Source organism: Drosophila serrata, unplaced genomic scaffold, assembly GCF_035046125.1.
Source record: "Drosophila serrata isolate PLE 108 unplaced genomic scaffold, ASM3504612v1 contig_184, whole genome shotgun sequence".
Taxonomy (NCBI): Eukaryota; Metazoa; Arthropoda; class Insecta; order Diptera; family Drosophilidae; genus Drosophila; species Drosophila serrata.
This window is the reverse complement of record NW_028257082.1, coordinates 6,967,217-6,992,605: the sequence shown is the minus strand read 5'-3', so window position 1 is coordinate 6,992,605 and position 25,389 is coordinate 6,967,217. Positions and strand designations below refer to the sequence as shown.

General features: G+C 41.1%; 5 protein-coding genes across 7 annotated transcripts in view; 2 read left to right on the top strand and 3 right to left on the bottom strand.

The window, feature by feature from the left end:
• Positions 1 to 8,048, bottom strand: part of LOC110178289 (uncharacterized) — a 52,473-nt gene extending 44,425 nt beyond the window's left edge. Inside the window, exon 1 of the mRNA XM_086828605.1 lies at positions 7,568 to 8,048. The gene's annotated coding sequence lies outside the window, so the exon portion shown is untranslated. The remainder of the gene's footprint in view (positions 1 to 7,567) is intronic.
• A 4,332-nt stretch (positions 8,049 to 12,380) lies between these two features.
• Positions 12,381 to 22,139, bottom strand: LOC110179689 (uncharacterized). 3 transcript variants are annotated; one of them, XM_020947405.2, is made up of 4 exons: positions 21,818 to 22,082; positions 20,948 to 20,959; positions 13,922 to 14,104; positions 12,381 to 13,368 (listed from the first exon to the last, which is right to left on the bottom strand). In XM_020947405.2, exons 1-4 carry the CDS (start codon positions 21,834 to 21,836, stop codon positions 12,878 to 12,880), a joined length of 705 nt encoding a protein of 234 aa, XP_020803064.1. In that variant the 5' UTR covers positions 21,837 to 22,082; the 3' UTR covers positions 12,381 to 12,877. The 3 variants fall into 3 exon arrangements, with proteins under 3 accessions (XP_020803064.1, XP_020803179.1, XP_020803120.1); XM_020947520.2 differs by lacking the exon at positions 20,948 to 20,959 and having other exon boundaries at positions 21,818 to 22,139; XM_020947461.2 differs by lacking the exons at positions 20,948 to 20,959; positions 21,818 to 22,082 and adding an exon at positions 14,171 to 14,594.
• lectin-46Cb (C-type lectin 46Cb) lies at positions 14,461 to 18,220 on the top strand. The gene is made up of 2 exons (XM_020947232.2): positions 14,461 to 17,263; positions 17,391 to 18,220. The coding sequence occupies exons 1-2, from the start codon at positions 17,120 to 17,122 to the stop codon at positions 18,135 to 18,137; spliced, it is 891 nt and encodes a 296-aa protein (XP_020802891.2). The 5' UTR covers positions 14,461 to 17,119; the 3' UTR covers positions 18,138 to 18,220.
• Positions 18,923 to 19,982, top strand: lectin-46Ca (C-type lectin 46Ca). Its single transcript, XM_020947132.2, has 2 exons — positions 18,923 to 19,140; positions 19,197 to 19,982. Exons 1-2 carry the CDS (start codon positions 18,979 to 18,981, stop codon positions 19,980 to 19,982), a joined length of 948 nt encoding a protein of 315 aa, XP_020802791.2. The 5' UTR covers positions 18,923 to 18,978.
• On the bottom strand, positions 21,836 to 24,914 carry LOC110179435 (uncharacterized). The gene is made up of 10 exons (XM_020947015.2): positions 24,753 to 24,914; positions 24,589 to 24,681; positions 24,406 to 24,515; positions 24,246 to 24,340; positions 24,059 to 24,187; positions 23,856 to 24,007; positions 23,657 to 23,801; positions 23,338 to 23,588; positions 23,144 to 23,275; positions 21,836 to 23,082 (listed from the first exon to the last, which is right to left on the bottom strand). Exons 1-9 carry the CDS (start codon positions 24,816 to 24,818, stop codon positions 23,144 to 23,146), a joined length of 1,173 nt encoding a protein of 390 aa, XP_020802674.2. The 5' UTR covers positions 24,819 to 24,914; the 3' UTR covers positions 21,836 to 23,082.
• Positions 24,915 to 25,389: the final 475 nt, after the last annotated feature.

Here is a 25,389-nt window from a genome sequence, read left to right as displayed (position 1 = left end):
AAGTTCCGGTTGGTATTAAAACCCATTGAGATTTATTTTGCCAATGCAATCACTTCATTTTAATTATAACTGAAAGCCTGGTCAATATCCATTAGCAATTAAGGTCAGAGTTTCCTCTTCACACTAATTGTTAAGTGTTTTAAAGAGTTTTAAAGCTTAAATATTTACTTTCATGGTCAGTCGCTCAAGGATTTGAGCTGAGCTAAAACCCCTGTCAAAGCTGAATGGAAAGCAAATATTTGGCTTTATTATAATTTACGTTTATTATTGCAGGGATGCGATGATTTATGGCCACGCAATAACAAACGCAAAATCATAGCCAAGCAGTACATATACACGATATATAGTGGGAGAAATCACAACAACGAGAGGGGGGAACTGGGAGCTGGGAGCTGGGAACTGGGAACTGGGATCCCACCCAAAAAGGTGGCCAAATAAATCAGCCAAAGTGAATTTGAGCGGCAGACGGCAAACAGAAAATGACAGCACACGGCACACGGTACACGGCGTTTACCTTTCACGCACATTTCCCCAAAGTAATCAACGCACTGGCCGCAGACAAAGGCTCGGATTCAGATACGGACCGGGCCTAAACGGGAGGCGACAGGAGCAGATAGGATCCGGCGGCAGGCAGGCAGTTGGCAGTTGCCACTTGTCGGATGTGGGCCATTTCCAGGAGGACGGGATGGGACAAAATGGCTGCGATTTAATGGGCCGACATTGGGCGGACTGCTGCTACTTAGGCGCACATTAACTTTTGGCCCTTTGTTGGCCAAGAACGCTTTGTCTGCGGACCCCGCGACCTGCTGCTCTTATCTTGAGGCAGTGACTCGACTAGACACAGCTGCTATTATTATTTTCCTTTGTTTATTCCCGACGGGGCCGAAATTTTAAATTATTTAAATAAATTAGGCCACATTCTTCTGGTGCTTCTGGTTCTTCTGGCCTTATTGTCCCTCTCCTTCCTGCGCCTGCACACAGATTGGCAGTGATTTAGTTTGAATGGCATTTAGCCGGATTTGTTTTGCACTTCCGCCTCGGTGTCCCTCGGAACTGGATGCATGTCTCCTATTGTTGTTGTAAAAATTTACAGCCAAAGTTTATAGGCCACAAATGGCAACGGAATGTGTTTAACATAAAAATGGTGGCCCAAATGTCCCACTTTGGCGTGTTTCAGCCCTACCTTAATCGCTAAGCAATTGTTGGGAATTTACATTTAAATTGGGGGAAGTATTCTTTTATTGCCAGGTAAATGTTTAACTCTTAAAGGAGCTGCAGTTGTGTAAGAAAAATAAATGTAATAAATAATAAATAGAATTAAGGAAGAGAACAAATGCTCTCTTATGTCTTCTTAGAAAGTTATGACTTGAAAATGCCAAGGAATTAATTACTTTATGATAATAGGAAGGAACCCTAATCTAAGCCTTTTCTTAGTAAGATTTTCTTGAATAAGTTTATAAATCTTTCCATTCAATCTAATTTCACAGTCTAACGCACACTTCCCATTAGTTTAGTCCTTTGTTTATTCATAAAATTGTACAATTAAATAATTATAAACCATTCCCCAAATCCAATAAATTTATCCCGATTATAAAATAAATAATTGAGCATGCAATTAATCAGTTTATATAATTTAGTGAAACCAAATTCGATTATTAATATTTAATTAATATTCGGTGAAACAACGAAATAGCTTTGGTTTCAAACAAAAAATTGAAATAAAAATCGCTCACCATTTCATCAATTATCTTTGCCTAATGGTAATGAAATGAATTGAAATTGAAAATGGAATGGCTGCTAATTAAAACTTACTGATAACTACACTCAAAATCAGTATATATGTGTATAGTATTTCTGTTTTGTCGAACGAGCAGTCTAATTAATTAAATTTCTGGCGACAACAAGTTGCAACCATTTTTCACGCTCGAAAAGTTACGGGCGGAAAAACATTTTGTAGACGGCGGAGGCATTCCATCAAACGTTGCCTTGGCGAAGGACACGGGGATTCGTGTACCTGAGCAGTTTGTTATGTCGATTCTGAAGCCTCACTGCCTGGATGTCAACTACACATACAGAGGACATACATATATCTCCGTGTATCTGTAGTTTTCGGGTCGCCATATTGTGTGTTTCATATTTATGACAGTCTGTCAATGGCAGGAAGCCCGGCGAAGGCAAACAAATCATGTGGCAGACAATACTATAGATATATATGTATATGTACATAAGGATACAGCCATGTCCTGGCTCGAGCACTTTTATTGTTCGCTTCGAGTGGCCGCTCTTCAGCCATCGATTGGCCATTTGACGTGGAGTGCCTCCGATTTTATTAGCTGTTTATAGTGCCAATTAAACCGTAAAAATTAAATGCGATCGGATGCCAGAAATCGCGTGCCTCCACCTAGCCTAGCATACTTTGTGGGGCGAGCAACTTTCTGAATGGGATTTGTTTATTGGTTTTCGGTTTTGTGCCTCTCCTGCTTTTAAGTTATTTATAATTATTTTAGCCCAGCCACAGCTGAAAAGCAGCGAGTAGAATAGAGAGACAGGCAAATGACAAAAACCTTGACAACTTTGCAGTTTTGCCAAAGTTTTATGATAAGTTTTTCATCACAAGACGACGACGAAGCCAGGCGGCCTGTCGTGCCAAGAAACCAAACAGACATTAGGCCAGGACCTGGAGCGGGAACAGGAGCTGGGAGCCTAGCAAAAACTGACATCTCAATGGTTGACTGTCATCCCGAGTCCTGGCCTGCACCATGGGTCGAAATGTACCACCAACTGGCACGCCACGGGACACAGAGTTGTTCCCCAGCAAGGGCATCTTAACAACGACTCCAATTCCTATTCCGATCCCATCCAGCCACATGGAGGAAGGCCATTAAAATTGCCAACTCATTTGCCGAGTTTCTTGTAAGGAAACCAAGCTCACCTTTGCCACAATTAAAATGAAAAACGATTTCTCTTGGACAAATTTCTCCTAAGATGAGGTTTTTCCACCAGCTTAAATAAGAAATTAAATGCAGGAGGCACTGTCAGACATATATCCCTAGAACATTTTAAAGAGGATTTACTAGATATGTTCAAGGGAATGACTCAAGTATTTACTTGAAACAATAATTGTTGATTTCTAAGCAAATGATTTTGGATAAACCTGACACTTTAAATATACCTTTTAAACTTATATAGGTTAAATACTTTCCCCTCAATAAAGTTGTAATATTTTTTATCACATTTTCCCTAAATATACAATACCAATATTTACTTTTCGATGACCCTGAGCCCATGGTGCCCACAGGCAGGAATCAAATGCGACAGCAATGAGCGAAGGCTGGAATGCCAGTGAAATGCAGAGCAGTGAAAAGAAATGTCTCCGGATGTCGTCAACGCAGCGGCGTCAGAGGAAAAATGGGAAAAGCCACAGATGGCTGGCAGGAAAATATAGAAGGGGAGCTGGGGAGGAGCAGGAGCTAAAAAACTGTGAGCTGTGAGAGCTGAGAGTCGGGGCCAAAGTTTGTGACGAAGTTCATGAACTTGTTCAACACGTGTAGTTGGCACAACAGCCCGGCCGTTGCCAAAGGAATGAACTTTAAATGTTACTCCTTAATTAGGAGTCGGAAATCAAAAATGACTGCCTCGACTTTAACTATAGTTTATGGCTAATTTGATGCCAAGGCCAGAGGCGAATTCTCCACTATTCAAAGCTTTAATCTTCCATCTAAATGTTCCAACTTCCAACTCAAGTGGATTTATCTTTCGACAAATAAAGTTCCTGGCAAATCTTTTGGCACACAGCCCCGAGGTTGGCAATTCCGGAAAGCAGGCAGATGACAGCCGAAAGGCTCTGATGGATACCCGTAACTATGGCAAGCTCCTTGGGGAAGCTCAGGCATAATTTCTAGTACATTAAACCCTGGCTGAAAACTGCCGTCTCGAGTCGCAAAAGTTTTCGGGGAACAATCCACATTAACATTCATGCGTGCATAAAGCCGGAAATGTTTATTAGATTTAACCGCAGCCCCCTTCCATGGCCACCATGGCGTATGCGTAATGTCCGCTGACCTTACGCTGGCTTTCATCAAAATTACAATGACACCACAGCAGCTCAGCACTTGGGTAGGCTGCAGGTTCAGGTGAGTGTCCCTCGCTTTCAGCAGTTAAATTCTCTCCCGTCATCACTCAATTTATCATCCTGCGATGATGGGGAGGCACAGAAATGAAATGTTTCCCCATTTTATTTCGCTGTATTCCGGTTTTTTTCCCCCATGGCTCACTCTCTTGGAAATGTCAATTTAAGCTCGGGTTTGTCTTAATTATGTGAGCTGTTTTTTTGGCCTTCAATGCTTGTCCTTGTACCCGGTGGAATAGCCAGGAATTTATTCAGGCAATGACAATAGCAAGGATCTGTTGGCTTTTTGCATCGAATTACAATGATGTTCTGGGTGAATTATCTGCGAAATTGATTGATGATGGTGTCACGTTCAACATATATAAGATATACGCTGTCACCTGGTAAAGTAAATCAGGAAAATCATTGGCTTAGAGCACTTCCCTCCTTAAGAGACATGACACTCAAGGGCAAGAAACCCACTCAAGAGCTTTGTTTCTCGAGGGTTCTTTAGAAATCTTTACATTTTCATAGATGTATTTTCTTTTTTTTAAGATGAAATCTATTTCTGGCTTTATACCATATATAAAATATAAGTTTTTCCGGCTATTTACTATATATACCCTTCGATTTGTATATTTTGTGTGACCCTACAAATGCAGAAATTCCCCAACATCATTCATCATTTAAAGTCCTTCGTTTAAATGCAAAAAAAAAGGCTATCCAAATGCCCAGCTAAATATTGTAACAAATGAGTTTCGAGAAGAGAGTGTGGCTGCGATGATACGAAAACATTTAAATTAAATGAAAACAATGTTTTTTCCGCCTCGGACGATTGCAAATCCATGGGCAAAAGGCTCCCAAAAGATAAGCAAACAGCAACCGCAAGCCATTCGAATAGGAAAACTCCACGACTAAGACAATGCAAACAAGCAAACAGACAAATGGGGGCAGAATGGGTGAGGAAACAACCGCAGAAACAATTTATTATTTTGTTATATCCCCCACTCCTGGCCCCAATATGCAGGTTTGGCTCGGTAAACTTGAATAAATAATGAAATCGGTAAGCAAGCAGCGGGCTCAAGTCCGGACCAAGATGCTAAAAGTTAAGAGCTGTGGCTACGACTAAGCCTGGCCAAATGGCCACAATATTGACTGGATCCGGGCCAGCAAACAAATCTGAATAGACTAGCTGTCAGAATGCCAAGATGTTTGACCAGCACACAGTCGAATGGGTGAATATGTGTAGCTACTGGTAAAGGAAATTGGAAGCTTCATTCCTCATCTCCTTGGGGTTGGAGGAGGTCAAAGGTTTGGCCCCAAAAATTTAAGCTGCGAAATCTGCCACTTCTTGTGCAATTTCTCAATCACATTTAAGCACTGGCCAGCGGCCAAAAGTTTGCCAGTTGCACCCAAAAGTCGAAGCTATAGCCAATCCAGGGATCCATTAGTATAGCGAGAACAACCTACCGACCGACCTTTTTATTTTTTTTGATTCCTTGCTCCCCGACACTGATAAAATATGAAAAACCTCACCAAAGTCGAAGACATTGGGGGAAATCATACGGCAACACCATGGCTCTAGCCACTTGGCCTTTGGGAGTTTATGGGAGAGCTTAGCAAACAAAATTATATTCAATTTCCTTTAATGGCCACCATAAAATAGCAGTCAGCAAAAGTAAAGCCGGCCAAAAGCCGCCACAAGAAGAGCGAAGAGCCAAAGGAAAAAAAGTAGGCGTTGCGCCGCGAACTTCGCAAGGGCAGAAATCAGGACGCGAGCAGTTATCCTGCCTCCTTCGGGCTTTTTGTTAGGTAAGCAACTTGTTTGAAGTACTTTCAGTACTTCACAATGGATTATGTTTAGATGTATGTTTATCACAAGATATGAATATTCCATTTGCCCCGGCCAACAGCTGCAGTGGGTCGTGTGAAAAACGATTAAGCATACGCCCCGTTGTCCGCTCCATTTGCCACAACTGTATGTTGCCTGTCAACCAAATTCATTTACGGTAGCTTAGGTGACCCCCCGTGAAATTGTCATTATGAATAATAATATTTTATAGGGAAATCTAAAAATACACACAATGCAGAGCAGGATATGGCAATATCATCTATAGAAGTAAATGAATAAAAATTTAAACAACAAGAAAGTCGTTTAATATGTGAAATAGTAGATACTTTTATTCATAAACTTCAACTACAATTGCTAAGCTTTAAATCGTTTTTCAAATAGTATAAGCATTAATTTGTAGGATCCATTCCTGTACCACGCATCGTAAAGCGTCTTAAAGTTTCTGTTTAATCTGATTATTACCAAAAACAATCATTCTCATAACAACCCAGTAATAATTTCTGATTTAAACTTCCCAATGAAAGATACTACCTAAATTTAAAACCAAAAAAGGTATATTTTCCTAATAAATTGACTACACAAGCCAGCTTTTCAATCAACAAAGGATAATCCAATTTTCAGAGTCCGAAACAGTTTCATTTGCAAAAACTTGTGGATTTCAAATAAAGTGCAAAGCCTTTTTTCAGCTTTTGAAATAAGCTTAACAAAGATTCAAGTTTAGTGTACCTGTGCTGCTCTTTCTTGAAATTTAATTTAATGGAAAATCAGCTTAAAAGCAGCTTTGTTTAAAGTGCTTGCATTTGTAGCATCTCGTTTTTTTATTTTGTATTCTAGCCCACAAAGGTGTGAGTCTTAAAGTTTATCTAGCAGCTTTAAGTATGCCATAGCCCAGAGCTGTTAAGCTTTGTGTTGGAGACAACATAATCCAGCAGATAGAGTCAACAAAGGGGAGCGTTTACTATTAGGTTTATCGCATAGCTGAGCCACACGCAGAACGGGCGAATTTAATGCCATCCGTCCGCATTTTTATGGTCGATTTCCAGCTGCAAGCCAAGCCTGAAGTCCAGAACCGTTAATACATCAAACTCAAGCATCGTGACAGCCCAGTTAGTTCCCCCGTTATCTTCCTTTGTGGCTCCAAGATAGCGACACTTGTAAGGAAAGCGGAGCAGGAGCAGGAGCTGGAGCAGGAGCTGGAGCTGAAACCACAGCCTTAGACAATTCGATTGACATGAAATGAATTGTGAAATTAAACAGACTGCACAGTGACAGCCGCAGAAAGGCAAAAGCCCAACTGAAAAGGATTCCCGAATGGGGCCACAAATTGCTAAGTGATTTCGCCAAGAGAGCCCCAAAAAGCGAGGCTTGCCATTGCCAGTTGCCAGTTGCCTGGCAATAAAGATGGTCCTTAAAAAGTCAACAGCAAGGAGCATTAAATTGTATGAAAACGGTTCGTTCGCGCTATGGTTCTCGACTTTCTTTGCTGTTATTTTTTCGTTCCCAATCTCTTGTGCGATCAACGCCTGGTTTTGTTGACACCACAATAAATGCTTTGTAAATATATATGTAGTATATAAAAGTTCTATGGTTATGCCTGGAACACTTACCCGAAAGCCGGGACAAAGGCAACTGCATTGAGCAATTAGCGAACTTGGGCGGCTAAAAGGAGATTTTCCGATTGCATAGAAAACTATTCAGGCGCGAGCTTTAATCAAAAAGCATTTGAACATTGCACACTCTGGAACATCACACACTGGCACTGGAGGCACACTCTCGATTTTTAGCACTGCAGCCGACTGACTGCAAATATCAATCAACAATTGCGCCGCCCGAGAGCATGCAACAATTTCTATTTCTATTTGTATTTCGCCCACTCGTGGCTCCTTTGTGTTCTCGCTGGGCCCATGCGGCGTATGAGCAATCAATTGGCATCGAGTTCGACACGCGTTGCGTTCAATTATTCAAAAGACCGTTACGCCAGTTGTGAAACGTAATCGAATACGTTTAAATGTTCCTTTAATTCGAAGCCGACGACGAGCCCAAGCGTCTGGTTTGCCAGCCGATGTCGCACTGAGGCTTCCTTGGACCAAGCACCTCGCTTTTGGAGGCGGCATTACCCGTGGCACCAATGCGTTCCACTCGAATCGGCGCCTGCGCCTTGGCCGCGTGGATGTCATTTGGAAAACATTGTCGCCTTCGTTTTTCAATTGCCAATTGTCCAAGGAAACGGAAAGCGGCAATGCCTTGTCCGTTGCTGCAATCGGAGATTTCAATTATGCATGTGCATCCCTCACAGCTGATATAATGCCGACCAGACTCCGGCGGGAGGTCCCTGTTGCCGAAGGAGTCCTTGTTCCTGGGAAATTGCAAGCAATCTTAAGCCGATGCCTGCTGTGCACTCTATATAGTCAGCCAAAAAAGGTGTCCACGCTTAGGGCAAAGAAAACTAAACACGTTTTCAGGTCCTAAGGCGCTTAACAGAAATGCAGAAATAACCGAAAATATGGGCAAGTCATGAACACATTTTGGCCAGTTTAAAACTCCCAAGGCTAAGGCTTTGAGTTGCATTATTATAAACCTGGTTTCTGGGGTTGTGCCTTAGGAAGAGGTAAGTTATTAATGGAGTTTATTTAATGGGAAAGTTTTAAGTTGTAATAATAAACTATTTTGTTCCGTTTAAATAGAAGGTAAGAAATCCTGGAAGATGTAAAGACTTATTCTTTGGTAATTCTTTTCCCCAAGTCCCCCCAAGACCTCACTTCAAACCTCTCAATTATTCCATATCATTTGGCTGGCCATCTCTGGCACAGTCCCAACATTAATCTAATGCTGATATTTGTGCATACCTTGGCCATCCTGCCATGCTTTTCCCTCTGGCCTCGTCCAATAAAATGCATAAAATGCGTGCACAGTTGGCGACACAGTTTGCCTAAATGCAATTTCCACTGGCTCCTCTGGGTCCACCTCCACTTCAGATCCTGCCCGGACCGACTTTATGTGTATATCATTACCAGCGGAAGGAGGAAATAGCCTGCGGAAATAATTGAATTTGGCGGAGACGAGTTAAGAGCCGATTGCCGGCCATTGAAACGCTCGATTTACTTGGCAACATTGTCGACAAAGTGCAGGATTTAAATGGGCTTCAATACGACTTCTTTAGTGGAGCTCCTACTCCTTCTGGTTGGGCCATAAATCGAAGGCGGTACCTGGTCAATCGACACGCTTCGAAAGTTTACTGAATAAAAGGAGGAATGATGCCATACAGGTGCTGCTAATTATGAACCTCGTTAGTTGGACAGGTGAGTGATGGCGATGGCGACCCCGGAGGCATCTCTGGTTTTTGTCAGTAAGCCATAACCCGGCGACTACATCGACATTTGGGCAAAAGGTCATAATTAATGAGCTTGGGCATAAATCACCGGGCAGGCCAATCAAAGTTGTCTCCATGCCCATACGTCAGGGATTTGCCAGAAATTTATGGGGTTGCTGTGTGGCTGCCACAAGGACTCATCTCTGCAGTTAGATCCATCTCTTTTTCTGCGTGCTGCTATTAATAATCCCAAACCAAAAACAAACAAATCAAATGCCCGAATTATCCAAGGAGTAGGTCCTTCAAGAACCACTTGTCGTTGCACTTTCTATGGCTTTCGTTTCACGTCTGCTACTGTCGCAATTTTTGCACATTTCGCATTCCCTTCCCCCGGGGAATGGATCCGGTCTGACGTGCGACTTTATTTGCGTCTTCTACGACACGCGTCAGTGGCTCAAATCGAGCACCGAGCCAATTGTTCTGGGTTGTTCTTTCCCCTTAGCTTCCTCCTGACCCAGCTCCAGCTCCAGCTCCTGCTCCTGCTCTTGTCCTGGTTCCTCGCATGTCCATTCAACTGACAATTACAACGCATTCGGGCTATAACTGTCGCTCGGCATTGCTTGCTGGTTGTTGCGTTTCAAGTACCCTGTAATAGGGTATGTTCGATATTTGCAATCGATAGCAAAGGGAGATGAAAGATAAAAGAAAATCTTTAACATATGCCTATACCATTGCCATGAATTCCTTAGCAAACTACGAGATCCAAGTAATCAAACATCTAGAAAACGAAGGCATGAAAATATAAGAAAATGAATACAAAATTTAAAACCCTCTAGAATTTTAAAGTATAAACATATTTTCTTTTATGATGTGGAAGTGAGAGGAGTTTAAGCCTTTTGTATTCTAGAATTTATCCAATCTTTCAGTTCAAAAATGATCTTACTACATATTTCATTCAAAGACTTCCAGGTTTTTGCAAAGTCGAGTTCTTCCACTTCAACATTTTAACCAGCTTTAGTTGTTGCCTGTTGAGAAGGTTTATTTAGCATGCAGCTGGCAAGATGCGCGTCAACGTCCATTGAGTCGCAGTCCTCCATGGATCTAATAGCTCTGTTCGTGATAAAATGCTCGTAGAGTGTGGGAATGAAGGTGTGGGTGTGTGGAGAACGTGTGGCAGATGGAAAAGGGACTTCCCCCTGGAGCAACAATCAGTGGCTGTCGCTTAAAACTTCTCGGCTCGCGCTCAATTTAGTTACTCCGCCGATAATATCCCCAGCCTAATTGCCCACACACGAGCAAGCATTTAAGTAAGTTTCAGAAGATAAAATTAATGCCGTGGGCCAGTGTTTTTTGGGTCTTTAAGCCTGCCAAACAATTGGCGGAGGTGCATATGTTCCCAGAATTAAAATATGTTTATGAGTGGGTTTTGGGTTTGATATTTATCAGGAGGAGAAGTCTTGAAAAGTTTAAAGGCCAATCAAAAAATCATTTTGGTTGATGGGATGTTCTTAAAAGCAGAAAGGTCTCGTATTATCAGGAAGTTGAGGAGTTTCTATACATATTCAAATATATATACATAAATTTTTTTAGTAAAAAAAGTAGCTGTTTGATCTCAATCTTTATAAAATCCTGACAACTCTAAGCTCCCTACTTATTAAATTCTTAAAATAAACTCAGTAAATCAAAACTCCAGGTAGTTATAAAAAAAATATTTTAAAAATGCAAATAGAGCAGGACGAGGGCTAGGCACACCTCGCTTTCTGGACGATGGTCGACCCTAACATGACCGAAACACCGCTGCACGCCATTTTGTTTTGCGGCAACACGACGAGCTATGGGAGCATGTTAAACCATGATTAATACGTGTTGATAAATAGTTATTGTAATTAATCGCGCTACCACTATCGCTGAAATTTAAATCAAGGCAGGCACCAAATTGGCGCGACTTTTCTGCGGACTTTTGCTTGTGCATAAATTTGAATTTGGCGCCTGCCCACGCTCCAGCCTTAGCAATGGAAATGCATTTATCATTCGGCGTTCTCTTCTGGCCATTCCGAAGTTAACAGTCGGGGTTTATCTGAAATTAAAAATCGCCTGAAACCTGAAAATTTATGTCAGCACTTTGCTGCCAATACTTTGCACACATTCCTTTGGTCCTGGCGCTCCGAGCGTTTGGTCCTTTGAAGTTGTGTGTCCAATTGACGTTGCAATGCGCCGGGATGTGCCACTTGTTAGCCGCAACAACAAACTTTTGCCATAATTAAAAGCTAACAAAACTTTTGGCTTTCACTCGGCAAAGAGTACATACAATATCTGGGGAGCAGAAAAGCAGAAAAAAGATGAGACATAGCTCTTCTATTAGCCAATTCCTGCATGTTTCGGTCAATTTGTATGGACCAGCCATCGGACGACATGGAATTCATGCACCTTTGTGCGAAAGTTCACCTGTACATCGTCGTGGCATGCATTGAGCAGTTTCTGTGCGACAGAAAGTGGCATGAGAGGTTTAAAGTTAAGGTTTAGATATTCAAATTAATTCGTTAATCAGGTTTAAGGGGTCTTAGTATGAGAAATACTACTAAATTTCACATGGTAATTAGTTGGTTTTCCAAATAAAATAATGTAAAATGTTATGCACTTGAAAAGAATAGAATAAATAGGAGATTAGAATTAACCTTATAATATTTTTTAACTCTTACAACTTTGCACATTAGGTCAGGATTGGGGTCATATTAAAAGCTCCAGTGACACTATAATTGAATTTATATAAAAAGAGTTTATTAACATAGTTAAATAACTTGAAAATGCTTGAGAAATCTTTTTAAAGTTAAATTTAAAAAATAATTAAAAGAGCCATCAAAGTTTCTAACCTTTGTAAAATAGGTTTGAGTCCACGATATTATAACACTTCACATACAGATGGCGCTGTTGGCAGAATAATAAAGCCGGTTCTTACACATCCATTAGTCTACAAAACATTTAAATTCAATTATAGTTATTAAAAATGTCCCTAAAATTGATCGTTTTACCCGTAAATGTTCTTGAAATACGATTTTAATCAATTACTTTTTCCCCATTACATCCACACAAATTAAAAACAAAGCACACACTCTCCCTCGAGTCGAATTTATATTAAAAACACATTTGCAATGTATTGTGCAAGAGTTAAAAGTACTTAATCATACATCTCTACATAAACAGAATATACGTATATATATATTAAAAGCATACTCATATCGTTGCTGTATACAAAATATATATCAAATGCTTCAAGGTAACAAAGAATATAGAACAAAACCGATGAAAGGGGCTAACATTATAGTTTGTACGGATCGAGAAGTGCTGAGATGCTGAGATGATCACATCGAAAGCAGCGGCTGCATTATACAAAATCATCCTCTCGCAAGAGATTCCAAAAATATGTCTGTGTGTGTCTGTATAAATATATAGATTATTCAATTGAGGATTTAGCAATCACATTACTGGCACTCGTTACATTGAAGCAAATTCCCTTCATTTTACGTTTACGTTTACGTTTGTTTCTAAAGCATTTTCACATCAAGATATTTAAGGTGTTGGCCCCGCCGACGTAGATGGCGAAACCGTCTTACTTCTGGCCGAGATGCAGCTTGCCGAGCAGAGCGCTTGCCTGCTGTCCGGCAGACTCCTGGGCCTGTCCGGCCGCCTCCTGCACACTCTTCTCCACAGACTGGCGCTTCTCGTCCACGTACTGGTTGGCCTCGTGCAGCTTCTGGTCCACCGCCTGGCTGGTCTGCTTGAGAGCTCCATCGATGGCACCCTCGGCCTGCTTCAGCTTCTGGTCCGCCACAGTCTCGGCGGCCTTGACGCTCTTATTGATCGCATCGTTGGCCGCCTTCTTGGTCTGATCCACGGCATTGGCAGCGGCACGCTGAGAGGCCTCGGCCACATTGGCGGCCACCTGCTTGGAGTTCTGGGCCACGGCCTGCGCCTGCGCCACTGTGTTGTCCACAGCCTGCTTGCCCTGGTTGACGGCACCGGCGGCACGGTTCACGCCCGCATCGATGGCCTGACCGGCCTTCTGGGCCTCAGCGTTGGCCAGAGCAGCGGCTTCCTTAGCTGGAAAGGGAGAAGAAAACTTATTAGTTTGGGTATTATGTATAGAAGATGTCCGGGAAAGTCTCTTAATCAAATGGGAGTTTCGAAAACCTTTCAAAGAAGTTACAAATATTGATGCAAATCTGTTAAAATATTAAATCAGTAATAGTTTCGTTTTAAAATTCAGATATTTTACTTCTTAGAAATCAACAAATCTATTTGCTTCAGATTTATAATGATTCAAAATAGTATCTAATATTTATTGCAAATTATTTATGGTCTCAGTGCGTCAGTAAAAATATTCATATATCATAATGCCTTTGGTTTTAGAAAGCAATTCGTTTTGTTTATGACTTTTTGACAATTATTTTGCTAAAATATAAAGCAAACAAGATGTTTAGTTATTTGTTTGAATATTTTTGTATATATTGACACATTTCCTACAACTTAAGGTCTCTTCTTTAAAAGATCTCTAGAGTTTTGAATTTATTAAATTCCTACAGATTTATAGATTTGTTGCACCACTAATTCTGAGACTTACTTTTCCCAAACTTTTATAGAACTCCAAACTCACCTGTGCTGGCGGCCAGCTGCTCAGCCTCTCCCTTGGTCTGCTGCACCGACTGGCCCACCTTCTTGGCCTGCTCCTCGGCTAGCTTCTGGGCCTCGACGGCCTTCTCGTTGGCCAGCTTCTCGGCCTCATCCTTCTTCTTGCTGAACAGATTGGCCGTCTTGTCGCCAAAGTTCTTCAGAGAGGCTGCGAAGGAGATGAAAGGTTATATTATTTATATGGAAAGGATCACAAATGAGATTTCAAAACTACTTTGATTTTGGCGACTGGGAAACATGCTGACTTTGTGGATTTCTGGATGCAAACTAAACTAAGCGCCGGTGACAATTATAATTTATAGCTGATTTTAATCAGCGGGGATTAACTAATTGCTGCCGCTGAACAAATTCCAGACTATTAATTGCCGAAACATAAACAAAGCAGCTGGAGCATGAACTATTTACATGACTTAAATCGGATTCGATTAGATTGCTATTTCTATTTCTATTTTCCATCTTTTATTTTCTATTTAAAAACAAAACTGCGCAGCTGGGTGGGAGCCTGAGCTGGTCGTGATTGTGAGCGCCAGCCATGGCGTCAGCCTCAAAATTTAAAACACATTAGCCACTGCGAATTATATTCGCAATTTAATAGAAATTAACGAGCACGGCAGCAAACGGCACTTGTGAATATGCATATATTTGAATTATTCAGAGTGATGTTATGTGATGTCATAATGGGGGGGCACCATTACCATCACCATCGCTTAATGAAATCGCCTTCTTTTCAACCCATTTCGAATGCCTTTCTTCACGCTTTCTGATTGTGATTGGGAATGTGTGCGATTATTCTTAGTAACAGCAGCCGCCACTTTATCATAGATATTTTAATGGCTCCTCTTCTAGCCCGTTTCCACATAATTTCCTCGTGGATTTGGCCAATTTCATTCCGCATTTAATGATCCACTCGCCTGGCTGAAAATTGGGCGAAAATAATAGTTCTGCAGTTTCCAGTTTGAGGAATGTGTGGGCACACGGTTGAGGTGTTAAAATAACATTTGTGTATAGAGTGTAATTCCACCAAAATAGGGTGTTTGCAAACAAATATTATATATACTTTTTGATGCTAATTGCTCTTGGTGTTGCGGTATGTGTGTGTGGCATTGAACTTGCAGGAAAATATGTAGGAATAATCTAGGAATTTGTGTTGAATAAAACGTGCTTTCTATTTTGTAACTATTTCTGGTTCACATAGTCATGCAAATCTAGGAATACTTTTATGTTTCTGTGCTTTTTGCTAAATAAAATTAAAAGTTATAGTATAGTTTATAAAAGACTGTAATTACAACCTAAAGCCTATGAAGCGAGGGCCTTAAAAAGCCAAGGCTGTGAGCTGTTGTTGCCATATCTTGGCTGGGCAATATTTTGCTACAAAAAATTAGTATTCCTTGCTTATATCTGTAAACATTCGTGGAATGCCTAAGGCAATCACAAGCTCTTGAGGCATTTGCGTAATACGACGACGCATTTTGTTCTTAACTTTGTTCTGTTTTTCTTTTTTGTTTTTTTGTTTCTGTGCTTTATCTGAGTCTGTGGCAGTTTGTGGTCAATATAAAATAAAACCGGCTAGAAGCATGGCCAGAAGGTAACACAATAAGCCCAGAGGGAACAGCCTCTCACAGCCTCAGCTTTGCTTTTGCTTTTGCTTTTGAATTTTAGCTTTTGTTGCTTTTGTCGATGTCGTAGCGCAGATAATGCGCAGAAGTCTCGGAAAACCTGTAGCTGCTGGGTACAACTAAACCCAGTTCGGAGCTCTTACACACACACACACACACGGAGAGAATCGGTTGGAATGAATATATATATCTTCTATGAGTAACTGCGATTTGAGGTCTGCCGCAACTCACGTTCCACACCAGTTCTGGGAGACCCAACAGGCCATGAATCGATGGAGCTTCTGTTGTTGTTTCTGTTGCTGATGATGTCATGTGAGATACAGATACGAATTCAAGCGCTTTCAGATACAGATACAGCAGCGCGTGGCAAGTGGCAGCACGGAATTCGCACGCCGAATCAATTGTTTTCACTCGGAGCGTCATCGGTCTGTCCTGGGTCGAAGGTCAGCTGAGTCAGCTGGCAACAGGCCAAAAGCTAGCCAACAAGGGATTCGTGTCCCGGCTGCCGGCTGAAGGATGGCTGATGTCATGGCCTCGCGCCAGGTAAATCAATAATCGGAAAGAGTGAGGGCAGGTCAGACATCCCGGTTTTCGGTCGGGTTATGCTAATGGCTATGAAGTCACTTCTACCGCTGATCGAATCAGCAGGGCTAAGCGCTACACTGATTTATCGGAGGAGAAGGAGGATTGGGTGGTGGAGCAATTACATTCGGCATTCAAATGAGTTACATTACTATATAATTGTTTGATATAATCGTATAGTGTCTGGTTTAATATTATATTGAGGGTATAGTAAAGGGTTTGCTTATAGTTTATTAAATCCTTATTTTAGGTGGGTTTAATGTCTAAATCAACTTTATTTGGAAAAAGAGTTCAAGCAAAAGGTATATTATTAAAAGAACTTTGTTCAAGCATGAAAACTTTCTAAATATCTTACGTATCTTAAGAAGACAGTAAATAATTGATAATAAAACAAGAAAAGGGTAACCCAAATCTATCGAATCGGGAATAATAACTAACCTTAACTAAGCTAAGCTAAGATCCTAGATACATAAGGTGAACAATTCACCAGCCAAGGAAAGAAACCTTTTAAGAATTATGATAATGAAACTTATAAAGAAATTATATAATTTAAGAACCAAAAAACGGCATTTACCTTTCTTACAATACTATATATATATAATTAGTAATAGTAATCACGTAATATAAAGGCAATTGTAGTACCCAAGAACCCTTTCTCAGCTGGTTACTTCCTCATTTATTTCTTCAAGTGCACCTAATGAATTTTCCAATTAAATTGAATGACCCTAAACCTGACCCACAAACACACAGAGAGTGAACAAATTAGCCCACGACATTGGCGGCATTCCACAAGTATGAACTTGTAATTGAATTAGCCAGACGGCGACGACCACGACGATGGAAGTTGTGGTGCCTAGACCACCTTCGATAGGGCGGGAATCGATTGGATGCACTGCTGGTCAGCGGAGGATATAAGTACAGGAGGAGATCGCTGACTCCGGCCACATTGACGGATAGAGAGCGATATGAAGCATCTACTGGCAGCTCTAGTGACCCTGCTAACGGTCCTGCCGCGTGACCAGGATCTAGTTATGGGCTCGGGAACACCCTGCCCGCGTCGCTATTTAAGAAGGATCAATGGCAAATGCTACTACTTTTCCGTGACAAAGGTGAGTCCGGAATTGGGGATAGTTTATCTATAACTTTGGCATATTAAAGACAAGATAATCATCAATGTTTGTACCTCAAAAATCCCTTAAAATATTCTTAAGAAAATATATTGTCATCCCCTTTCAGATGAACTGGTTTGGGGCCTTGAACTATTGTCTTCGCAAGGGACTAACCCTCGCGGACCTAAGTAATCCCGGGGACTTTGAAGGAGCCATCGGCTTCCTAAGCTCCCTGGGCAACACGGAGGACTTCTGGTTCGGGGGCAACGATCTGTACCACGAAGGACGCTTCCAGTACATCAGCAGTGGCCGGCTGGTGCGCTACTACAGCAACTACAGCAATGTGTTGCCAGCGGAGCACTCCGAGTGCGATGACTGCCTGGAGGTGCGCATCCGTGCCCATATCAACATGGTGGCGGCGGACAATTGCCAGGAGCGGCAGTACTTTATCTGCTCGGAGCGCTACTGCCAGGGAGGTGTCGACGACAGCCGGAAACCGAAGCACCACAGCCACGAGCATCTGCATCACTTCCACCACGACATCGGCGACAGTAACGAGGGGGAGGAGGAGGACGAGATCGTCGAACGTACCCACAACATGTTGCCCATTGCCAGCGGATCAAAGGAGCATCCCGAGGATTCTGAGATGGCCATTGGAGCAGCAGATGTGCAGGATGTGGACACGACAGCTGGCAACTCGACAACTCCGTCGTCTGGTGGCGAAGAAACTGTATCTACAGCAGGAGGAGCGGGAGCATTTGGAGCTGCCGGAGAGACGACTCCGGACACAACAAGAGCATCGGAAGACAGTACAGCTGCCACAGAGGAAACCACTGCGGAAGCCTCCACTACAGAAGCCACACCGGCACAATGAGCTACAGATTATAGCTTAATTCAAACCTGAAATTCTTTCCCGATTCCAAGTAAACAAATAAAATGATCAAGCTTTAAAACATACTCTATTTGAAACTGTAGACTTTGTTTTACGAATTATCTGGGGGACTAAAGGATGCTCTTTGGTTCCCGCTAAATACTAATAGATAACATACACTAACTAATTAAAAATATTTTAAAAGCTGTATTCTTTGTCTTTATTATATCTTACTTTCTTATCAACGATCATAGTTTGATTTAATCTTAGTAGCAGATACGCCATTTGTGTGTCATTGTCTTAATTTTATGAAAAAAAAGCTACCAAAACAGGTACCAAATAAAAGGTAAAATAATTAACTGAAAGTGGAATGTCGATCAAGGGGGAATATACTTTTAGAAACTCCTGAGATATGTCACCTTTTAAAAAAAATTCAAAGCCTAACAAGAATTATGACCTTTAACATATTATTTTAGTTCAATTAATTGAAATCACTTGAAGACAAAACTGTGCTCTATTGTTTCATTGCTTAAAATTGAAGAATAATACCAATATTCAATTAATACAAGAAAACATCTTTTGAAAACCTCTGGAACACCAGCATATTTCTCCAACTAATGTAACCGAAACAAGACCCATCCAGCACTTGACCCCCTCAGCACAACCAATGGCAATCAATCAATTCGTTGAACCTTATCGGGCAATGAAAATGCAATGAAATTGGCCATCGGTCACTCTTTGTGGTAATCCAAATGTCACGCCCCCAAGAGGGTATATATAGAACAGGAGGCAGTACGCATGTGTACAGTTTGGCTGGACAGGCGGCTCAGTTCTGCTGGCAGCCATGAGGATACTTTCCATTCTGATATTGACCTGGGTCGTGGCACACCTCGACCAGGTGTCGGGTCGGAAGGCAATCCGGAAGAAATCCAACAAGGGAGGTCCTTGCGGCAAGCCATTTCTGAAGCAAGTCAATGGAAGATGCTACTACGTGAGCACGAAAAAGGTGAGAGTTCAGGGATCAAGAATCGGGCTTAGAGACTTATGATTTCCACTTTGCAGATTAACTGGTTCGGAGCGCAGAACAATTGCCTGCGCAAGGAGCTCAACCTGGCGGATGTGGGCACGCCGGATGACTTCAAGGCCATCACCGATTTCTTGCAATCGGAGTTTGGGAATGAGGACTACTGGATTGGCGGCAACGATCTGCAAAAGGAGGGTCAGTTCAACTACATCAGCAGCGGCAGGCTTATGCACTACATGGGCGAGAGTGCAATGGTGGAGCCAACGCTACGCTCCAATATGGATGACTGCCTGGAGCTGAGGATCCGGACCAATACCACCGTCATGCTGGACGTAAACTGCCACGATAAAAAGTACTTCATTTGCGAGAATTCCCAGCCAAAGTGTGCACAGCCCACCGCCGACGACATGGACGAGGACCAACGCCACAGCCACGAACATCTGCATCACTTCCACCACGATGCGGGCAAAAAGGACAAGGAAGAGGCAGCGCAAAGGGAAAAGGAAGTGGAGAGTGACTCACGGCCACTTGACAATTCTAATTCAACGGAAATCGGTTTATCGGCGGAGATGGAAACTACAACTGGTGATCCGGGTGAGGAAGCTACAGGGGGAGGAGTAGGCGCAGACAAGACAAGCCCCACCGGGGCTGATCCACCGGCACAGAATGGTACAGAAGAGGCCACAACAGCAGGAGATGCTGGGGCAACTACAGCGGCAGGAGATGCTCAAGGATCAACTATGACAGCTGAAGATGCAGGAGCAACTACAGTGGCAGAAACAACTGCAACGGTAGGTGAAGAATCAACTACGGCAGCAACCTAAACGGAGGAGCACACTATCAACCAGGCGGACTTATATAGAGCTTAGGAATCGAATGACTATAATATATATAAGCAAGAGCAGAATGACAGTTTTAACTTTATAAAAAAATATATAAAATAAACTTGGTATGAACAAATCTAAATGGGGAAAACTATAGACAAGAGCTAGTTGAGCTTCGATATACATATGTGAATTACATTAACTTTGAGTTAACTAAAGGCTCATAAAAAACACTACATTAATATTAATAAGGAAAGCAATTAGCTCCAGGAAGCCAAAGATTCGGTTTTCCAGACGGTAATCGATACTAAGCTTAAAATATTTGCTTTTTTTTAATTGATGTTTATCAAAATGGCAATTTCTTCGACAAGTTAAAGTTTACAAATCTCATAACTAAGCCAAAAATGCATTAATTTCAATTCGGAAAGTTTTTCTATTCTAGTTTTTATTAGGTTAAAAAATCTCTATACTCCGTTTACAGTTTTAAAAATAAACATTTTGTAAAATTTTGTAATTTTTGTAACCCCTTATAAAATTTTTAAAACTTTGAAAAAATTCAATTCTTGCCGGACTCGACTCGGATCGACTTGGCTGTTGATGCTGATCAAGAATATATATTATTTATAGGGTCGGAAATGACTCCTTCACATCTTTAAAAGCTCCTGACTAAAATGATACTACCTACATTTGAAATTTATAACTTATAGATGACTACATATTTAGCAAGATGTTTTCAATTCTAATATAAGAATTCGTAAGCAAAAAGAATGGTCTTTTTGTCTAGCTTAAATCACTGATAAACCCAAGGCATGCTCTGGCAGATCAAAGTGTTGGGAAAAAAGTATAAGATGCTGCTACTAAAGATTGAACTACGTAAATCGGGTGGGGAATGTCTAGAATATATGTCGGAACAGCATTATCAACTAAGCTAATTTCGTGGAAAGTTCGCGATTCGGGTTACTTACATTTCGATGCATCTGTTTAGCATTGAGTGGAAACACAGATAATATTATTAAGTACATATAGCATATATATATAAAGATTCATTATAATTGAAAATAGAAGATCCCTGTCTCGAGTGCCAATGCTGCTTGACCAATACGCCTTCGAGTGGAATCTTTTGCAGAAGATTTTAACAAAGCTAATATATTCGATTGGTCTTTGGTTTTTTGCACCCACTTCAAAGAACAAACATAAGTGTTCCATTTCGTTTCAAGGAATCTAACATCATTATAAAACATAAAGCGAACACACAGCACCGCCAAAGAGTACATCTATAAGTTTCTAGACTCTTGGCATGCTGTGTGTCTGTGTGTTTGTATGTATCTAGGCAGCTATAATTATATATACGTATCATTGCTTTTGGGTGTGGGTTGTGGCAGCGTAGTCCATTTGGAGCTACATATAAACTGCGCCATAATTGGCTTACGTATCATCCACATCGTCGTCATCATCATCACCAGAGGCAGAGTCAAGCCGAGCCAGAGCTAGGGACCAGCCAGAGCCACGGTAGCAGACAATTAAATATTTTGTTATTGCGACCCGTATCGGATCGAACACGCCCAACCCAACCCGACCCCACCCCATCGATTCCCCGGTGGCCAGCTGCTCCAACTCCTTCCTTGGCTCCTTGCTCTGCGCCCGTGATGATGATGTAATTTGCTTCACTGCCGCACATCCTGGCCTGCAATGCGGTCATATGGTAGCTAACCATGATTAATTCACTCACTGCACACGTATATTGACGTGGTTATACCATTTTGGATGCATATATTCTCGTGTCTATTCGAGATTTCTAATTTCAAAACTTTCACGAGTGCTGGTTGTGGTTTTACCTGTAATCGAGCTGAACATGTTGCAACTTTTATTTTTGGGTTTTCTTTTAGAGTTCAAGAGAGTTTTGCCTTAGATCGAATGGTTATTCGAATAGTTTGTTCAGATTTATTTGTGGACTGCGGTTATTTTTTTGGTATTTAAGGGCGAAGCGCGTTTATTTTTAAACGTCCGACTGCGTCGAGAGCACAGAAACGTATAACGTTTTGTATAAAGTCGAAGCGAAAGTAGCCGCCTCAGACCTGAACTCGCATCGCATCACACACAGAACACGAAGCGGCATTATTTTTGCTGTGTCTTTTTCTATTTTGTATGTTTTAGTTTGGAAATGTTGTTGTTCTGCTTTTTGGTGTGTGTGGAACCTGTTCGCCGTTGGCGCGCTCAATGCTGCCAGACGGATGGAAAGTGGTTGGAAACCCAGGCAAGAAAATTGCCACAGTAAGTATTAATATATTTAACTTACTGCTTTGAAAACTTCTTCATTATACTCTATTTGTATTATTATAAAACTGTTCTTTAAATTTATATAATTTATTATTTTTTTTCGGATTTGGATATAAACAAATAACACAATAGACTGACTTATTTGTTTAAATAAATTAAATGGATACCAATAAAAGTATATAAATTCACTGAATGCAATCAAAAAGGCTCTAGGACTGTAGCTCTTGAACTAAAGAGCCATAATAAAAAAGGAGAGATTAAAACGAATCAATTGACGACGCCCTGATATAATTCTCAGCTGTCCACTTGATCAGCTTATCAGTTTACAAGACATTATTCTATTTTCAAAACAAACCCCAATGAATCAACAAGTAAATCTTTCCATATAGCTGGTTGGCCTATGTACATGCCCTTGAAGTTAATAAAAGGAAAAGGTAGACCTTAACAAAGAAAAAATAAGTGTAATTAAGACATAAACCCTAACCTTAATCCATACATGGCGCTTGAGCGGATGCAGTGAATCACTATACAAAATGCAGATTGTGCTTGACTGAAGTAACCCTCCATCACCTTATATCTAAACTCAATAACACTTACCTCGAATGAAGTATTGGTTCAGGATAAACGCAATAAATAAGAGCTCATTTGGGCAAGCTTACAACACCGAACTAACTGAGTATATGTTCATAGGTCCACGCTTGTAAATACTAGAGGCTGCGGTTATTTGAAGCCTCACAAGAGCACACACATATTTGATTCAGCAGGCTACGAATTGCACAAGAAATTCATTTGTACTCCCGCCGAAACGTGTGCTGCACTTAATCTGTAGAAGAAAAATATAACGTGTGAAATAAATATATATTAAATAAGACCATCATGCTTACCTAGATGGAATTTTTTTCTTTAAGCGTTTTTTTCTTGGTTTCCGCTTTCAGTTGAGATGCATATGCACGACACTTGGTTTTGTAGCTCTGAACGAGGCGACCGCCAGGTGAAATGGCTATGGTCACGTGAATCTATAAGCAGAGAGCCAATAATTATAGTAATAAGTTGCATTCAAATTAAAGTAAAGACATACGTCTAGGTAAAGCAGTTCTCTTTCGTATTGCAATGATTCTTCAAGAAGTCCCAAAATGATCTGGAATTTTTCCGTCCCCAGGACGTAAGTCATTTCGCCAATGTTCTGCTTATACCACTTGGCGTAGTTATCCAGATTGATCTGAATATCCATGGTAGTGGCGGTAGCAGCCCGCGCTGTCAGCAGCATGTGCAACAGAGATTTAAGGCAGCCCGAAGAGGCGGTATGCAGGAGGCGATTTTTCAGATGCTCTGCATAATAATGGATTATATACATATGTAAACGGTATAAACGAGATTCTTCTAAAATATATACTCACTCTTTATAAATGCTGTAGTTTCCAAATTGGCTGCGCTGGCAATGGACTGCACTATAATTAAATAGAACTTCCATTCCTTGAAACCTTCCATGTTCGACTGCTTGAAAAGGAATTGAAGGACTTCCTGGTGATGACAGGCAAGCAGCTGATGAAAGAGTACGTTTATAAATGATTTACTTTGTTATATACAAATAAATACCTTATCGCAGAGGTGCTTTACAAAGGTGAGTTCATCAACACCCTCATTGATCCAAGCACTGAAGCTTGCAAAGGCCTCTGTGATATCCTCCGATTGATGCAGTTCCAGCAGGGTACTTAAGTGCATATTTCTGCACACTCTTAAGGCGTCATCTAAAAATGATGTTTTAAATAATATTGATCCTTGCTTAAGGGTTTACCCACCTGGTAGAGATCGGCACAAGGGTTCTACATAGCCCAAAGTACTTATTTTTGGATTGCTCATGAGGCCGGCATAGAGATTGCCCAGCGCAGCTGTAAGGATTGAAGTCAATTTCACACCGCACTCGACATCTGCGATTATGTACACATACTTAATAGAAGAAATTATTTGTATGTAAAGAAAACCAACCATATGCCGCAGAAAGAAATACGTTTGTAAGCAGCTCGAATTCTGATTCCAGAAATATTATTAAGTCCACTTGCAGCTGGTCCGAATGTTCCTTGCTGTATAACGTCCATATATTATTGATAAATAGGGACAACAATTAAAAATTAAGGTTGTACCTTACCTAAGTATGTACTCTGAGGCTGTAAGTATGCCGAGCTGCTGGAGCTGGAGTAGGACGCGGAAACTGCCCACATTGGCAAGCAACTGGCAGAAGAACTTTGAGGCCAGTAGCTGGAATGTTCAGATGTTTGCACATACATACATATATAAATATAAAGTATAATAAATGTTTCTAAATACTCACCCGTTCCTTGGCATTAAGCAACTTAAGAAGCTCCACAAACTCGTATTTCTCGTAAGATCCAAGATGCTGGATTCCACATTGCTTTACCAGGGTCTTCAGGAAAATGAGTTGCAATAAATCGTTTCACAAACTCGAAATCAATCAGTATATGTAAAAGGACTTACCCTACAAACAAAGCCGTAGCTGTTGCTGATATTTGAATACTTATGTTGGTCCCGCAAGACGTACATTTTGCAAAAAAATTAAATAAACAAATTTAAAACACTTTTATGTTGAGCCGCAAATAGTCAGTGTGACCGCAGCCAAAGCGCCTAAAGATACCAAACGCTTATTGTGTGCGCCTAAAATTGATAGTAGATATTTATCAGTGCATTGCTATCGATCATTTTCAAAATTTAAAAAAATAAACGTTAGAAAAGTGTTTTGTTTAAAAGAGTATTAATTTATTTATAACAAAAGAGGAATTGATCAGATGAAGGGCACTTTCAGTATCATTACCACTTTCACTATAGATGTAAACACTGGGTAGGCCACGAACAGACTGAGCTCGGTGCGGCTGCAGCGTCTGTATTTATAGTTTCCGAGTAAAGAGAACAGAGAAAGTGAGAGCGAGAGAGAAAGAGCTTTCTCTAGAGATGCTTAGGGGCAGGTAAATAGAAAGAGCTATCTCTTGAGATGCACAAAGAGAGAGAGAGTGTCAGAGAGATAGAGAGAGACGGAGAGTTAGAGACACTTAACTCGGCTGTCGATTCTGATCATATTAACTTTATATAATTGGAAATGACTAATTTACTGCGTTAC

Coding starts and splice junctions, on each gene's coding strand:
- LOC110179435 (XM_020947015.2), bottom strand. CDS start 24,818: ATGTACGTCTTGCGGGACCAACATAAGTATTCAAATATCAGCAACAGC. Junction 24,188..24,245: donor ATTTCTTTCTGCGGCATATG/GTTGGTTTTCTT, acceptor ACATAATCGCAG/ATGTCGAGTGCGGTGTGAAA. Junction 24,008..24,058: donor CTTGTGCCGATCTCTACCAG/GTGGGTAAACCC, acceptor CATCATTTTTAG/ATGACGCCTTAAGAGTGTGC.
- lectin-46Cb (XM_020947232.2), top strand. CDS start 17,120: ATGAAGCATCTACTGGCAGCTCTAGTGACCCTGCTAACGGTCCTGCCG. Junction 17,264..17,390: donor ACTACTTTTCCGTGACAAAG/GTGAGTCCGGAA, acceptor ATCCCCTTTCAG/ATGAACTGGTTTGGGGCCTT.
- lectin-46Ca (XM_020947132.2), top strand. CDS start 18,979: ATGAGGATACTTTCCATTCTGATATTGACCTGGGTCGTGGCACACCTC. Junction 19,141..19,196: donor ACTACGTGAGCACGAAAAAG/GTGAGAGTTCAG, acceptor TCCACTTTGCAG/ATTAACTGGTTCGGAGCGCA.
- LOC110179689 (XM_020947405.2), bottom strand. Junction 13,369..13,921: donor GCAGCTGGCCGCCAGCACAG/GTGAGTTTGGAG, acceptor CTCCCTTTCCAG/CTAAGGAAGCCGCTGCTCTG.